The sequence below is a fragment of the Mchenga conophoros genome, linkage group LG20 (genome assembly GCF_057382185.1).
Source record: "Mchenga conophoros isolate Kocher_MC1m ecotype Shallow Benthic linkage group LG20, M_conophoros_male_GT1.1, whole genome shotgun sequence".
Taxonomy (NCBI): Eukaryota; Metazoa; Chordata; class Actinopteri; order Cichliformes; family Cichlidae; genus Mchenga; species Mchenga conophoros.
In genome coordinates this window covers 35739321-35753912 of record NC_140545.1, presented here as the reverse complement: position 1 = coordinate 35753912, position 14592 = coordinate 35739321, and the positions used below count along the sequence as shown (strand labels likewise).

Here is a 14592-nt window from a genome sequence, read left to right as displayed (position 1 = left end):
AAAGATCGACCAAATGGACCAATACGGCAATGCCACGATGATCCATTTGGCAAAGTAAATCCATTGGGTATCCTTGTTGGTCTTCAGACAACAATTCTGATGGCTAAAGAACCAAATGGGACAGGCGAAGAAAAAAAAAAAAAAAAAAAAAAGTTGGAAAAAACATTGACTGTATATAAAAGACGGCATGGCCATAGCAACGTCCACATTTGAAGCATTTTAATTTTTTGGATGATGCATGGATCAGAGACCACTTTCAATTTCGTTGTACCTGTGACAATGACAATAAAGACATTCTATTTTATTCTATTCTATTTTGACTGCAAATGTCTTTATTTTTGGAGCCAAATCCTTTGCAGAGGTCTGGTGAGGTGAGGTGAGGCCTCAGCAGACTGCCAGCTGCTACTCCCGCCTATGTCGAACCTTGAGTCAATAAAGAGTTACACAGAGGGTAAAGAACATAAAGAGATGTACAGTTGTACTTTTTTGTGGCAGGCTGTAAACATGTTTATTTCTGATGAACGTTTTAACATGGACGTCTGTGGGGACTGACTCACTTCTAGATTCAACCTCGAGTGGCCATTAGAGGAACTGCACCTCCATTTTCAGGCAACTGTAAAAAAAATCACTTCAGAGATGTGAGGACAATTTAAAAAATCAAGTTTATTGTTTATAAAAGAACCTTTTGCCTTTTATACTTTCAGCACTGCAGCTGATGACTGGAAGTCACAATATATACACACACACACACACACACACACACACACACACACACTCGTTTTCACATCGTAGTGAGGACATTAATTGAAATAATGTTTTCTCTTGCAGCTTAACCAAACCATCAAACATGAACTAACGCTGAGCCTAAACCTAACCATAGCCTAACTGTGACCCTGACACTAAAACCACACTTTGAGCCTCAAACATGTCTTTAAACTCATGGGGAGTGACTGTTGGTCCCCACAAGTATAGTGGCATGGCAAACTTTCTGTCCTCACAAAGATGTCTAAACACGTACACACACCTCTGAACCTGGACTGCTTTTTCAGCAAGCAGTACGGCAGAGCAGAGTCTGTGTAATCACTGTGAGAGCTGTGAGGATAATGAAGTTTTAAAAGGCAGCGAAGAGAATTATTTTGAAATTATCTTGGAATCCGTCATTTGAAGCATTTGTCAAAATCTGTGGAGATCTACTGATAATAATCTCTTTTATGGATCTACAAGGCTAAGAAATCTCCTCTGTGTTCGTCCGACCATAAACATGAGCTGGATAAACCTCCCTCACAGGTACACCGTCCTCCATCACTGCTCGTGCAAAACATCCTGACTGAGCTGAAACTGTAAATGAACTGTCAGTGAAACAGGTTAAAAATAACTGTCTTTTTTATCCATTGTTTCTTTTTAGTTTCATGAAATGTAAATTTCATATTAAAGCTGTTAAAGGTTATGAAAATGACCAAAAATGATAAGAGTCACGTTATGAGCTCCACGTGTAATGTAAGCACTGCCATCTGCTGGTGAAATGAGCACACTGCTACTGACCTGACCTGTTTGAGTTATTCCAGCAAAATAAATGACGCTACTGTCAACCATTCATGCCTGTGTATGACCATTTCTGCCTCTGCTAATCTTTTTCCACTAAACCTGTTTCACATGTTCTATTTTTGCCTGTTTATAAACAGCTTTTCTTATATTTCATATGAGGAAGCACTGAGCTGCACGTTTTCACCTTTTGCTGTCTTCATTGAAGTTGCTGCTATTTTCATGCAATCTGCTGTGAGACGAGTGAGAAATGTCTCCCTTTCCTTTCTCCTCTGCATCAGGTTTGCATCACAGCTGAATAAGTTTGATCCAAAATAGTTTTTATCTGTTTGGCTTTATTTTCTGACCAACGGCAGCCTTCACGAGCTAATGAGGGGTGAGGTTCGTCTACGGAAATGGCTCCTGACGCCGGGGCAGCCATAAGCACACCCGTGCACACATCCTCCCTGCACCGAGAAACCAAACGGACTCATTTTAAAGTGATCCGTCTGACGCACTGAAAGTTTTCTCAGCTTCGTAACTGGACTCTGAGTCGTAATCCTGCTCTTTAAGCAGAGAGTGAATGAACAGATAGCAGAACAGAACCAGCACCGTCATTCCCATCAAAGCTATTCCCACGAAGATGCCGACCAGTCCTGCGGTTGACGTCTCAGGTTGGGTCAGGTCCCCTGCTGCTGTAGAAAGACCCAGCATGTCATTCATGGTCATTTTAAAACTCCATTAAGAAACACGTTTGATTTTAAAGACGCTGCATTGTTAAACATGTTTGAAAGGTTTTACCGAACAGATTTACCGGTGACGTTGAGCCGGCAGCTGTCAGAGCCGTAGCCGTGATCCGTGCTCACTTTGCACACATACAGACCTGAGTCGTGAGTCGTCAGGCCAGACAGCTGAAGCGCGATTCGTCCTTCTGCGAGGGCATCGCTGTCGCTCCAGACTCGCCCTGCAAACCGTTTATCCTGAAGCTCTGAGACCTCGACGCCATCCTGCACACGATACAGGACTGAGAGCTCCTGATCGGCTATCAGGTCACAGAAGACAGAAAGCAGACTGGGCGAGCTGTTCGTTCTGGTGGTGAAGTTCCACTCCAGAGTGATGCTGTCGTTCTCCTCCGCCTGATGGAAGCTCTGTGACACCGTCACGATCAGCGATCCTGTGGAGGAGACACAACCAGAGGAGCCCACGCTGAGAACAGAAAAAAGCTTAAAGCAGTCGAATCAGTGAGTGAGGTTCTGTAAATGATGGATGATGAAGAGAAGGTTCAGACCAACCACAGACACAGGGCAGGAGGATGATGGGCAGCAGGACTCTGTCGATCATCTTCCTGTAGGAGGAGACAGAGATGAAGCAGCAGGAACACATGAAACCCAGACAACCTCTCCTCACTCAGTCCCTCAGAGCAGAGGGCCCGCTTGTGGGGGCCAAATGCATATAAATTATATCTACAGCAGAAGAATAAAAACTGCGAAATGGGGCAAAGAAAATGTTTGTTTTTTTCACAGTAGGTAAAATGTTAAATTAATTAATAAACATCACAATAATAAGTTTAGTTTATTAGCAAGATTCCTGTTAGGAATATTTTCTGAGTTACGGACTCCCGAGTTTAGGCTCAAGAGCTCGGGAGTCCAAACATATCTGCCATTTTTGAGGCTTCGTAACCTCAGATGTAGAACAGCTCAGCATCAGAACCGAAGGACAGAATCACGTTTTTTCGTGAATGTTTTTATCTATAAGCAGCTGTGAGCATCAGTTTTCTGAATGAAAATGTTCTGAACAAATTCATTTAGTTTTTTAAGAAGTAAGTTTTAATAACTGTTTGTACATTTTTAACTTGTTTTTGGATTTGAAAAAATATATAAAAGCAGCAATTACTGGCATTAAACTTTCTATCATATAAAATATGTGCATTTATAAATATGAGTTTGGTAACTTGAGGGTTACATACTACGTTCTACTCGACTCTCACAGTAACACAACTAAAACTGCTGTGACTGATGGATTTCACAGCTGATGTAACAGGTTACTTCCTGAATAAGGTTCAGCAGGGAGGGGGAAATAAGAAATCAAGAAAACAACAGACAGACAGGAGCGCTTCAGTCTGCTTATGTCTTTCACTCCATAATCATGCAGATTACATAAACCATCATCAGTTAGACCGCTTCCACAGAATAGTGTCAGTTCTTATACGTTACCTTGTGTGTCTTCTGGGAACAGACCGACTCACTCTGCACAGACGCTACAACAAACCGCTGCCTCCTCCTGTCTGTTATTTCAAACCTACCCAGCAACTATTTGGTTCACCCAACTCCTGTTTCTCCTCTTCCCCACTGCTTCACTGCGCGTGTGTGCATGTGTGCATGTGTGTGTGTGTGTGTGTGAGTTCGGGGTCAGAGCTCTGATTACTGGTGGAGCAGATTCACTCCCACTTCTATTCCTGGTCTGAGGCTTGCTGTCCTTTGGCCTCTTTGGGCCTCGGTCAAAAAGGGTGGGGTGTTGCCCCCTCCCTACAGCTGCCTTCTCCGCTTCGTCTTCCCCTCCTTATTTCTTTGTTGGGGTGTGCACGTGGCTTTGGTTCTGCAGTCCTGTTTAAAGTACACACACTCACACACACACTCTGTTTTTCCTCATTCCTGTGCTTTTTGTTTTTGAGAAAGTTTTCTTAGAGTTGGCGATGAAGTTTTCTTTTATTTGCAAAAGTTCTGATTAAGTATGTTTTGTTTCCTTCACTCCTTCATTTTGACTCTGATGTATTTGGATAAACCGTTTATTTAATGTGCAGCTCAAAATGTTGTCCCCTAGAGGGCAGCACATCACAACTGAGGCTACTTCACACACTCCTGTGTGAGATGGGGTGGTGAGGAGATCGATGTACAAATAATGTACAAGTACTGAGGTTTTTTTAAAATAAAACTATATTTGAAGTTTGTGTCCAGAATACAAAACTATCGATGTAATCAATATTCAAAAATCAAACAACAGAACATCAAACATTTATACTGTAAAGTGTTATTAGGAACAATATTTTATTATTTTATTTTATTATTTTTTATTATTTTTATTTTATTTTATTATTTTATATTTGCAGGTAAGCTAGCATAAGCTAATCTTATCAACAACAACAAAAAGCCTGGAGTTGATTTCATTCGGTCAGTGACGACCGTCTCTTTTGGCCAACCAGCTGTACAAGACAAAAAGAAAGAAATAAAAATTGCCTTTTGGATTGGTTGCTGGTTGCTAGCTGCCGTGTTTTATCAAAATTTCATTCTAGAGTGGATAACATCAGATAATTGTTGCACTCTTCAGCTGCCCTTTCTTCATCGCACCTTTCAGCAGCTGCAGTAGTCGACCAACTTCCCTTCATGCTGCCTTGATCTTGGCTTCTAGTCTCCTTCTCCTGCTCATGTATATGAGAGCCGAGCATCTCAACGATGATCAGCTGGGTGCTTTCAGTTATGGTCACACGCACGCACACGCACACACACGCACACACACACAGGTATATATACATTTAGCATAAAAATGAGAGTTAAAAATTCTTTGGGGTTTTGTTTCATTCTGAACTTTTAATAAAGAATCATTCAGGGGACTGAAACCTGAAAAGCGTTTTCCTCTAACCGTGTTGAAGTGCTGGATCTCTATTATTACCATTGTATAGCATATCTGCTGTGCATCTTGCCTCAGATGTCGAGTGTGATCACACTGTGTTGCTCTCCCACACAGCCTGCAGATCTGCAGCCTACACACTGATCAGGGTTCAGAGGTGGGTCTGTATTAGCAAACAGTAGAGAAGTGACGGACCAGCAGCAACTTATCTGAAAGCACGGAGGGCAGGCGAGGACGCCTCGGCCTCCGCACACACAGAGGCATGTTCACATGTACAGTACAGGTGTGCGGGGATGAAGCTACAAGCTTTTATACAACGTATTTAACCTTGAAACATTTGCAGTGTGAAGTGTTGTATGTTTTATGATGGACTGTGGCTCAGAATACTAAACCTTAACAAACCTTAACAAAAGAAAATGTTGCGTGTGTGACCTTGAGGTCTTTCATGGCCTCACAGTTCACAGAATCTGGGCTCTGTGTAGGCGGATTTCAGTTCTTTGGACTTGGACTTCACCGAGCCTCGAGTTTTAAACAGAATTATCATCAGTGTGCTTTTGGACCAAAGAGTGTTTGGGTTACCATTCATGTACTACTTGGCAATAGATTGGGCCTGCACCACAATCAGAGATTAAGGTGTTACCCTGTTTTCTTTAGATTTCTGGACTCACAAAGCTGACTTCTAAAGAGCAGATTATCATGAAGGTTTATGGTGCATGGCTGACCTGCTTCACAGGTTCAGGTAATACAGTGACAGAAGTCTTCAGACCAGGCACGAAGCAAACTTGTTGGACACAGACAGTTTTTGTAGTTTTACTTTGTACATCCTCACGGGGAGTTTCAAATGTTACAGTCGAGACGGGAATGACCAGAATGTGCTGTTTGCATCAGATTCTCCGTGACCGTCTCAGCAACAGCGTGATACGTAGCCAATGTCACCAGCAGCCCTCGATGGAAGAGCTGATCCAGAAGCGACGACTGCAATGGTTTGGCCACGTCTGCCACATGAGTAACCATCGCCTGCTATGCTACCTTCTGATGCAGCAGCGCCCCGCCCACTGGAGAATCAAGTGCGATGTGCCCAAGAAGACTTGGATCGAGCAAACTGAAGACTATCTTAAACAACGATGTCTAACCCTCGAGCAAGCAAAGGTCAAGGCCAGAGATCACAAGGCCTGGAAGTGCATCGCTGACCAAGACAGAAACCCTACGGGACCCACAGTCACGACCAGCAGTTGGGGACAAAAGAAGAAGAAGAAAAGATGTCTAACAGACTGTAAACATCTTAATTTCTGCTGCAATGATGGCTGTTTGAACAGGGAGTCTGTGGGGACTGACTCAGTGTTGACTGGTAGGAGGAGCTTGGATTGTGTTACAGGTCGGCTCAGAAAGCTGCTTATTCAAAAACCTCTTTAAGTAACCAATCCAAGTTTTTTAGGACTGAAAAAATCACAAAAAATGTGCTGATGTGACAAAAGGTTGAAAATATTTAGAGCTGTAGTAGCTGTTCTTCTGTACGGACGGTGTATATGTACACACACGATATACACAGCTTCATTTGACATTCGCCCACGGAGTCAACCGTGCAAACATCAATCTGTACAGAAATGCATGTATACACTGAAGCTAGCCGCGGGGATAATCACAGCTCTGATGCTCCTTTGCTGCCTCTTCAAGACACTGCACACGCAAACACTGTAACGTATAAGCACATTACACACCTACACACACAACAACATAACTGTATAAATCATGGCATTACAATCCACGCACACACCTCATCCTCCCACTGATCACTCCAACTAATTATACTTTGCTGAACTCTCTGCTGTTATAAATATGTGCAGAGGAGGACAGAGAGCAGCGCCGAGTTTCTGAGGGATGAAACTGATAATGATCGTTGTTATAATAATAATGAAGCTCCTTTGAGTTCATAGTAAGCCTAGCTGGTATTCATATAAAATATATAGTAGTAGGCAAAGCTTTTGACAGGCATTCATTTCATCACAGTAAAAAAACACTTTCAGACTGATCTGAGTAACGATTTAATGTCGAGTCTTACAGAATATCTGATGTTTATCAGCGTCAGTCACCGCGACGCTGAGCTAAGCACCACCATGAGCACCGGCTGTTGTAAAGAGTCATCATGTATGAATGTTTACAGGCTGTTGTAACACTTTACACTGGGAATGTGAATCATAGCTATCTCCATAGGAGCAAAGGGAAAAGCTTTTGACTTTAAGAATTAAGTCATGAGACTGAGAGAAGACGCTGGTGTTTCTGTGAGACACAGCCAAGAGTGAAAGTGGACCATTGATTCCACATTTCAAAGCCTCGACTTTAGCGCTGCGGCCCGCCGCTCGTTGGTTTGAGACCGTGATTGGATGAGAGGACGTCAGGTTCCCGGTGTTTGCTGCTGATGCTTCTAGTTTTTGTGCTGGGCTAGTTTGGCTCGTACTGGTCCTCGCTTCAGTTAAATACGCAGATACAAGAAAGATACCAATCTTGTGCTGTTTTTCTTCCCACTAGAATGTGATAATTCACAAAATGCTACTGTTATCAATCTTTTGTAAAATATGAAACGTTTGCTGGTAGAACTCCTGCAGGTCTTTGTTCAAACACCACTATGATGCCACACGTGTGCGCTCTCAGAGGACAGACTGTAGATTTACTGTTGGAGAAGCTGCAGCTCTACAGAAGTCAGATTCTTTTTTTAACTTGTTTTCTCTGCGCTGACCTTGAAAACAATTTTGGAAACATGGAAACATGCAGTAAGGCTGGATCTCGGTTTGGTCCGTGTGCTCAAATCTATCGATTCCCATAGAGAAATATGTTCTTTCCAATCAGCTTTTACAGAGAGAGTAGGAGGGAGGCAGAGCAGAACACAGAGGAGGAGGAGGGTTATGAAAAGATCCAAACATGGAGGATGGAAGAGCAAAATTATGGTGAGGTGAACGGTTGTAACAACTCGTTACAGAAGAAAACAAATGTTTGCTTGTTTCCATCCAGACTACAGAGTTTCATATTGATGTTTCAGTTGGATTATTGGTTACAGTTACCCCTTTGGTGGAAAAACACATCTGGGGGCATTCTGTAAAAGAATACAAATCTTAATCTTGATGTTTTCTATTATACGTTACTGTAGCTGCACAGAAGTCATGTATGATGGTTATTAGTATTTGGCAGCAGGATATAGCTATGCACTCTACCTCAAAGACAAATGGTGATGCAATATGATATTAAACCTTAAGATGTTTAAATATTAGCATTTATTTGTGACACCAACAGTGCACCACTAAAATGCTTTCTGTGCATTAAAAAACAATGTAGACCGAATGGTAGCATGGGTGATGGAACACACCAATAGGAGGTAGAGGGGCCGGAAGCTGAGCAGGAAGGGGCTGCAGCAGGTGCAGCAGCAGAGGTGCATGCAGGACTGATTAATCGAGCCATCAGAGAGTGTCACAAAGACAGGAGGTCTCACTCTGGTGCGTTTTCACCCCCTCCTGGTTCTTAATGTTCAGCTTAATGTCTCAGAAGTTCAAAACATGAAGGGCTGACATGCTGGTGCCACAGTCTACGCCCTGCTGACAGCTCTAAATAAATGTTGCAACTGAGTTAAACTCAATGACTTTCAAAGGATGTCTGTGTTTGGCAAAGGACAAAAGTATTGTGTTGTCCTCCAAGTGTGCATGTCCCTGTAGGTCTAACATCACGTGAAAATTATTGATTGACCGACACCAGCTATATTACCATGGTAACCCAGCCATTCAGTAATTTAATCAGCTGTGTTGGATCAAGGACACATGTAAAACCTGCAGGACAGCGAGCTCGAGGCCTGGAGTTGGACCCCCTGTGTTAGTGGATGTGAGGACAATCAAAGCAGCCAGTCAGCCAAAGCTGAAGCATTCCCTGCATTCAGTATGAGCCATTAAAAAAACCTCAGGTGCAGTTTAACACGAGTCTGTGGAGACGGACTCAGTTTGGAGTCAACCTCAAGCAGCCATCACGGGAACTGCAGGCGCGCGCGCGCCTCCGCCTTATCTTAATGCTTCCGCCTGCTTTTACGGACAGAGTGGTGCATCCTGTTGGATGTGGAGGATCTTTTGCTCCGTCTGCGGCCACAGCTCCCAGCAGCGGATCGCGGTGACAGAGAGTGTGTGTCTGTGTGTGTGAGATGGGGATTATTCTCATTTCACAGCAGAGGACAGAGGACGAGGTGAGTTATTCCCAAGTCCTTCATGAACCTTTGCGTAAAGGCGAGTGTGTGTGTGTGTGTGTGTGTGTGTGTGTGTGTGTGTGTGTGTAACGGCTGTGATGGACCGTGCGTGCGCGCGCGCGTATTTTCTGCCGTGTATGAATAACCGCAGACATCAGAGAGCGTCAACTTTTCATTTTGGTGATTTATTAAAAACAGTTTTGTCAGCTCTGCTGTCACGTTTGAGCGCTCGTGCTGTCATCGTTAATTAGCGCTGGCGGTTAATTGGCTTTCCTGTCACATAGCGTGAAAACAGCGCGCGCAGAATGAGACCATAACCGAAAACATTGTCCTGATCTCCGCGGAGACGCTCAGAATCTGCGATCCGCTGTATCGATCCTCTGAATCATGTCAGCAGCCTGTAGGCCTGAATCAGCCTGTACACGAGTCCAGTGAAATCCTCACTGTGATGCGTGTGAACTGACCCTGCGCTATTAAGTGTGGGCCTGTCATTCAAATTACATATGATTTTATAGATGTCGCAAACTGTGCCAGTGCAGCTTAACTGCAGCCACCGAGCTAAAGAACCTCTAATCTTCTTATCTCAGGTTATTATTTAATGTCATAACTCTTATGTGCTGCTTCTGTCATTTATTGATGTAAGGTAGGATTAGTGAAAACCGAAACGTGGTGCAGGCCTGAGGGGTCAGAGGCTGCTGCTGACCAAAATGAGAAAAAGTCGACTGTAATGAGAGATGAAAGACCACAAGGACACACGAACCAAATATGAAGAAGGATCAAAGACCACAGACTGTATATGAAGGATGGACATAGACACTGTGAATGAGGTTCTGTTTTGAGGCTAATGTGAGAAATGTGCTGCAGCTCCAGAAGGTGGGAAACACAGTAATCGCATCACATTTGTTTCCATGTTCCTACAGTTAACTCAGATTTGTGTCTGTGGGCTGTTTTTCATTGACTTTGCTGCCAGATTAGTGGTAACACTTAGATAAGCCAATAAGAGAAAGTGTTTTTGTATGTTATTGTTAGCTGGTATTTACTGGAGTTGCAGATACACATTTACATACTGTCATCATAGGCGTGACTGTTTTGCTGAACTGTTCCTTTCACCGATCAGATGGTTGTACAGCATGCATCCTTAATGGCTTTAAAATGCATGAATTTGGTTCGCAAGTTTGAAATTAATTGTATTCTGAGGTAATGAACACTTAAATCCAGCTGTGATGTGTGTTTGGGATCATTGTCCTGTTGGAGCACCTAACTGTGTGATTTCATCATTCTGTCCACTTTGTCTAATGCACCAATACCACAGACAGCAAAGCCGGAGCTTGATGCTACTACCACCATGCTTGACAGTTGTACGCTCTACAATCATTCCACTCTGGAAAAGGAACAATAAAAAAAAAAGATTAAAAGCCAAAAATTACTCTGACATTAATGCACAAGTTACTGATTAATATCTCCAGCACAGTGTTTATGGTTCCTTCACTACACATAATAACAGAGACAAACATAGACTGTATATGAATGATGAACACACGTTGACGTTACCCAATGGTTAGTGAATTTTTGTTGTGAAGACTTAGTCTGAGCTGTCAATGAGAATGGGCTGCTTTATATGCCCTTCTCACGCTAATAGGAGCACCATTAGCAGCCTGAAACTAGTGATTTAGCAGAGCGGTCTCCAACCCCGGGCCATGAACCGGTACCAGTCCATGAGTCGTTTGGTAACAGGCCGCAAGAGTTGAGGCTCGGGTGTGAAATTTATGGTTTTCAGGGTTTTTATTGTGTTTTTTATATCGTTAATTTGGTTTCCCTGGGTCTTTTGCCGTGTGTTATGAATAAATCTCCTTTTTTTCGGTACAGATACTGGTTTTATTTTGTTGTATTTATCCGCGACACCTTAAAGGCGGGTCTGTGAAAATATTGTCGGACATAAACAGGTCCGTGGTGCAAAAAAGGTTGGACTGCTGATGTAGCCCATAAACTCATCAGGAAAGTGGTCACTGGGTGTGTTCAGTGCAGCAGAGGAGTCGCCCCCTGCTGGCAGAATGCAGGTTTAAGGCATTTCTACAAGTGATTTTATGCACAGTCGGCAAGAGAAACACCTGTTGTTAAATATCAGACATTTTAAAAGTGACCTGTTATTGCAGTGAGTAAATAACCACCAGATAATAAATCTAAAACAAGACCATTAACCAACAACAGGTCATAAGTAAACCATGTAGGGTTAGCTCGTGTTTTAGCCACATGCTAAATTTTAGACTTATTGTAGAAACTAAAAGATGCTAACTATCAGATCAAGGCTTTAACATGCTCTTGGCTACAATATCCCGTCAAAAGGAACAAATAGGTGAAAATTCCTTGTAAAAGAACAGATGTGAACAAGCCCTGACTCTGACATGTAACTGTCAAGCATGAGATGCTAAAGGTTAATTTAGCACACCTGGGTCCACCAGCTAAGTTTTTATTCCTTGCATTCTTATCAAGGATGGATAGATTTTATTGCACTTGGTCCTTGGACCACAGCACTGTCACGGTATTAGTAAAATATGCAGGAACTACAGAGCTGCATTCAGCCTCTAACACCCTCTGTGATATCGGTGCAATGATTCTGGTCGTGCGGTAAACCAGCGCTTGCAGCTGATGTGTTTTCTGCATGTGTCGCTGTTTGACGGTGCACATTTTCCCTCTCACCTACACATACTCTTCCTCCCTCCTTTCTCCCTCTCTACGGTTTCTACCTCCTCCATCCATCCATCCATCCATCCATCCATCCATCCATCCATCCATCCAAGCAGCCTTTCTGGACACAACACCTCCCCCTCCTTCCTCCTCCTCTTTCTACAGCAACATAGCCGAGGATTAGAAGAAACGAATACTTCATCGGTGACATTAACCAAAGCTTCGTCTGTTCACACGCTCACGCGGACGAAGAGGGGAGATCAGCAGCAGATCCCTCGGCTGTCAGACGCAGAGGAATGATAATTAGAAAAAGATTGACTCGGCAGCAAGAAGAGGAGAGGATCCGGCCTGCAGCAGCAGCAGCAGCAGCGAGGCGAGCAGAGGAATACGTGAAGACGGAGAGCGAGAACAGAAGGAGGGATTGAAGTGATCGTAATCTGGTGAAGAGGAAGAAGAAGAGAGCGAAACCTCGGAGCATCAGCAGCACTTCTTTTTTTTTTTTTTTTTTTTCTGAGAGAGATGATGGTGACAGTAGCGTCAGCGAAGGAGGGGAGAGAGGGATGAGCTTGGATCAATAATCCTCCCTCCTCCTCCACCTTCATCCCTCCATCACCTCTGCAGGAGCCGCTGAAACCTGTGAGACTCCTTCTTGTTTTGTTTTTTCTGGGTGCTGCATCGTGTGTGTGTGTGTGTGTGTGTGTGTGTGTGTCAGTGAGTGTGCGCTGTCATATGTGTGTCATGTGCATGTAGCTGTCGACTATATAGGCCACACAGACCATTATTGTGTGTGTAGCCTGTTTTTTAACTGTGCATATGCTGCACATGTTCGTGTGTATGTTTGCATGTGCTTCACGTGTGTGTGCGCGTGCAAGTGGAATGAGGCTGTTGTATGTGAAATGTGTGGGTTGTAAGAACTTGTGTGTTTGTGGCAAATAACATGACTGAAAGTGGCCAATTAAAATAGTCCCGCTGCTGTTAAATAAGATCGACATTATGTAAAAGATCAGAGGAAAAAGGGTTCAGGCCGCCCACACACCGATGAATTGTGTGCACATGCAGAGCAAAGAGTGAAGATTGATTTCAGTGTAAGATTTAGAACTCAGAAATAGGATTATGTCACACAGTAAATGACCGTTTTTCTGCTATTTCTTAAGCATTTCCCCATGAAACCAGTGCACAATAACAAAGATTTATGGAAATACTTAAAATTCATCAGCGATTTTAGAAACTGTAGTTTAACGAGATCAGGCTGGGCTACCGTACCTCCACCAAGGCATTTCCTCCATGGATGGATGAATGGATCCAGATTAGACCATAAAGACCATTAAAAGTTAAATTTTGAAAAAATGCCTGAATCCACTTCCCATAATTCTGTTGTACATGTACAATAACAATAAAGGTCTATTTCTGATCCTAATTTAGGCAAAGCCTCACTTCTAGAAACCTGTCGTCTATGTCAGTCTTGAACATTTTGAGATTCTTTCTGAAAACCCAACAAATTGAACCAATCCTGTGATCTCCATGGTGAAGGCAGGAAAAATAAAATTCAGAGCAGCTGATACCATAACACCCTGATTTCATCTGATGACGCAGTGCCAGGCCGGGTTAGTTCTTGGATGAGGGGCTGCCTGGAAATACCAGGTGTTGTGATAGGCTGGCAACCTGTGCAGGTGTACACCACCCAGCCCCACCGCTGCGCTGTGATGGATACGCTGTTCAGAAAATAAATGTAATGAATTACTTTTCTGTATGTTCATGTAGTTCACCGTCCACGAATAAAACAGGTTGTTTTTCCACTTGTTGAGACTCAACATAGTTAAAAATTCTCCTACAGCAAAGATTTATAACGAGCACGTAGGTCGTGATGGTGCGCGGCTCTTGACTTACATTGTGAAGCATCTTGTAAACCAGCGCTATATAAATTTCATTAAATTGCGTTGCAGAAACATGGAGAGCTACAATCAGGGTAATTGTGCCACCATCAGTGCTAACTGTGTATCCTCCTCCTGCTGGTTATGAGTAGGCCTGCACCACCCATACGACACGTAGCCTGCCTTGTTATTCGCAGAAAAACACAGTTTAAAACACAACAAGTGCTGCAACAGTAAAAGTAACACAAACCTTAGTGCACTCTCTTACACCAGACTCAAAATACAAACTGTATCTGGGTATTGTAAGGCGCTTGGAAAGAAAAGTGTCTCATCCGAGAAGCTTCTTCAACACACTGAAGAAGCTGAGAGGTGAAACGTCTTCAAGCCACTTAAAGAAGTCCAGACGCTTTTCTTTCCAAGCTCCTTAGACGACGATGACCGGGATGACTGAGAACCTTATGTATCCAGGTTTGTTTGTTTTTTCCTCCTCCTCCTTTTTTCAGCTTCTCCCTTTACGGGTTGCCAAAGCAGATCATCTACTCATCCTATCCTCTAGCATCGTCTGTCATACCAACTCTCTGCACGACATCCATGAATCTTCCCTGTGATCCTCTTTTTCCTCCTGCCTGGCAGCTCTATCTGAAACGTCCTTTGTCCAGTATATCCAAAGTCCAC

At 43.3% G+C, this 14592-nt stretch overlaps 2 protein-coding genes across 5 annotated transcripts in view; one reads left to right on the top strand and one right to left on the bottom strand.

Annotated features, from left to right (window-relative positions):
- Positions 1–643: 643 nt before the first annotated feature.
- Positions 644–3887, bottom strand: LOC146551321 (uncharacterized). 2 transcript variants are annotated; one of them, XM_085258798.1, is made up of 4 exons: positions 3735–3887; positions 2814–2866; positions 2336–2695; positions 644–2216 (listed from the first exon to the last, which is right to left on the bottom strand). In XM_085258798.1, the coding sequence occupies exons 2-4, from the start codon at positions 2860–2862 to the stop codon at positions 2017–2019; spliced, it is 609 nt and encodes a 202-aa protein (XP_085114924.1). In that variant the 5' UTR covers positions 2863–2866; positions 3735–3887; the 3' UTR covers positions 644–2016. The 2 variants fall into 2 exon arrangements, with proteins under 2 accessions (XP_085114924.1, XP_085114925.1); XM_085258799.1 differs by having other exon boundaries at positions 644–2213.
- Positions 3888–9008: 5121 nt separating this feature from the next.
- LOC146551319 (IQ motif and SEC7 domain-containing protein 2-like) overlaps positions 9009–14592 on the top strand; it is a 177560-nt gene continuing 171976 nt past the window's right edge. For 2 of the 3 annotated variants that reach the window (XM_085258750.1, XM_085258751.1), the window contains exon 1: positions 9009–9361. The gene's annotated coding sequence lies outside the window, so the exon portion shown is untranslated. Of the gene's footprint in view, positions 9362–12162; positions 12683–14592 lie in introns of all 3 variants that reach the window. The other variant, XM_085258753.1, reaches the window with a different exon arrangement.

Coding starts and splice junctions, on each gene's coding strand:
- LOC146551321 (XM_085258798.1), bottom strand. CDS start 2,862: ATGATCGACAGAGTCCTGCTGCCCATCATCCTCCTGCCCTGTGTCTGT. Junction 2,696..2,813: donor CCTCCTGCCCTGTGTCTGTG/GTTGGTCTGAAC, acceptor TCTCCTCCACAG/GATCGCTGATCGTGACGGTG. Junction 2,217..2,335: donor CTGCCGGCTCAACGTCACCG/GTAAATCTGTTC, acceptor GTCTTTCTACAG/CAGCAGGGGACCTGACCCAA.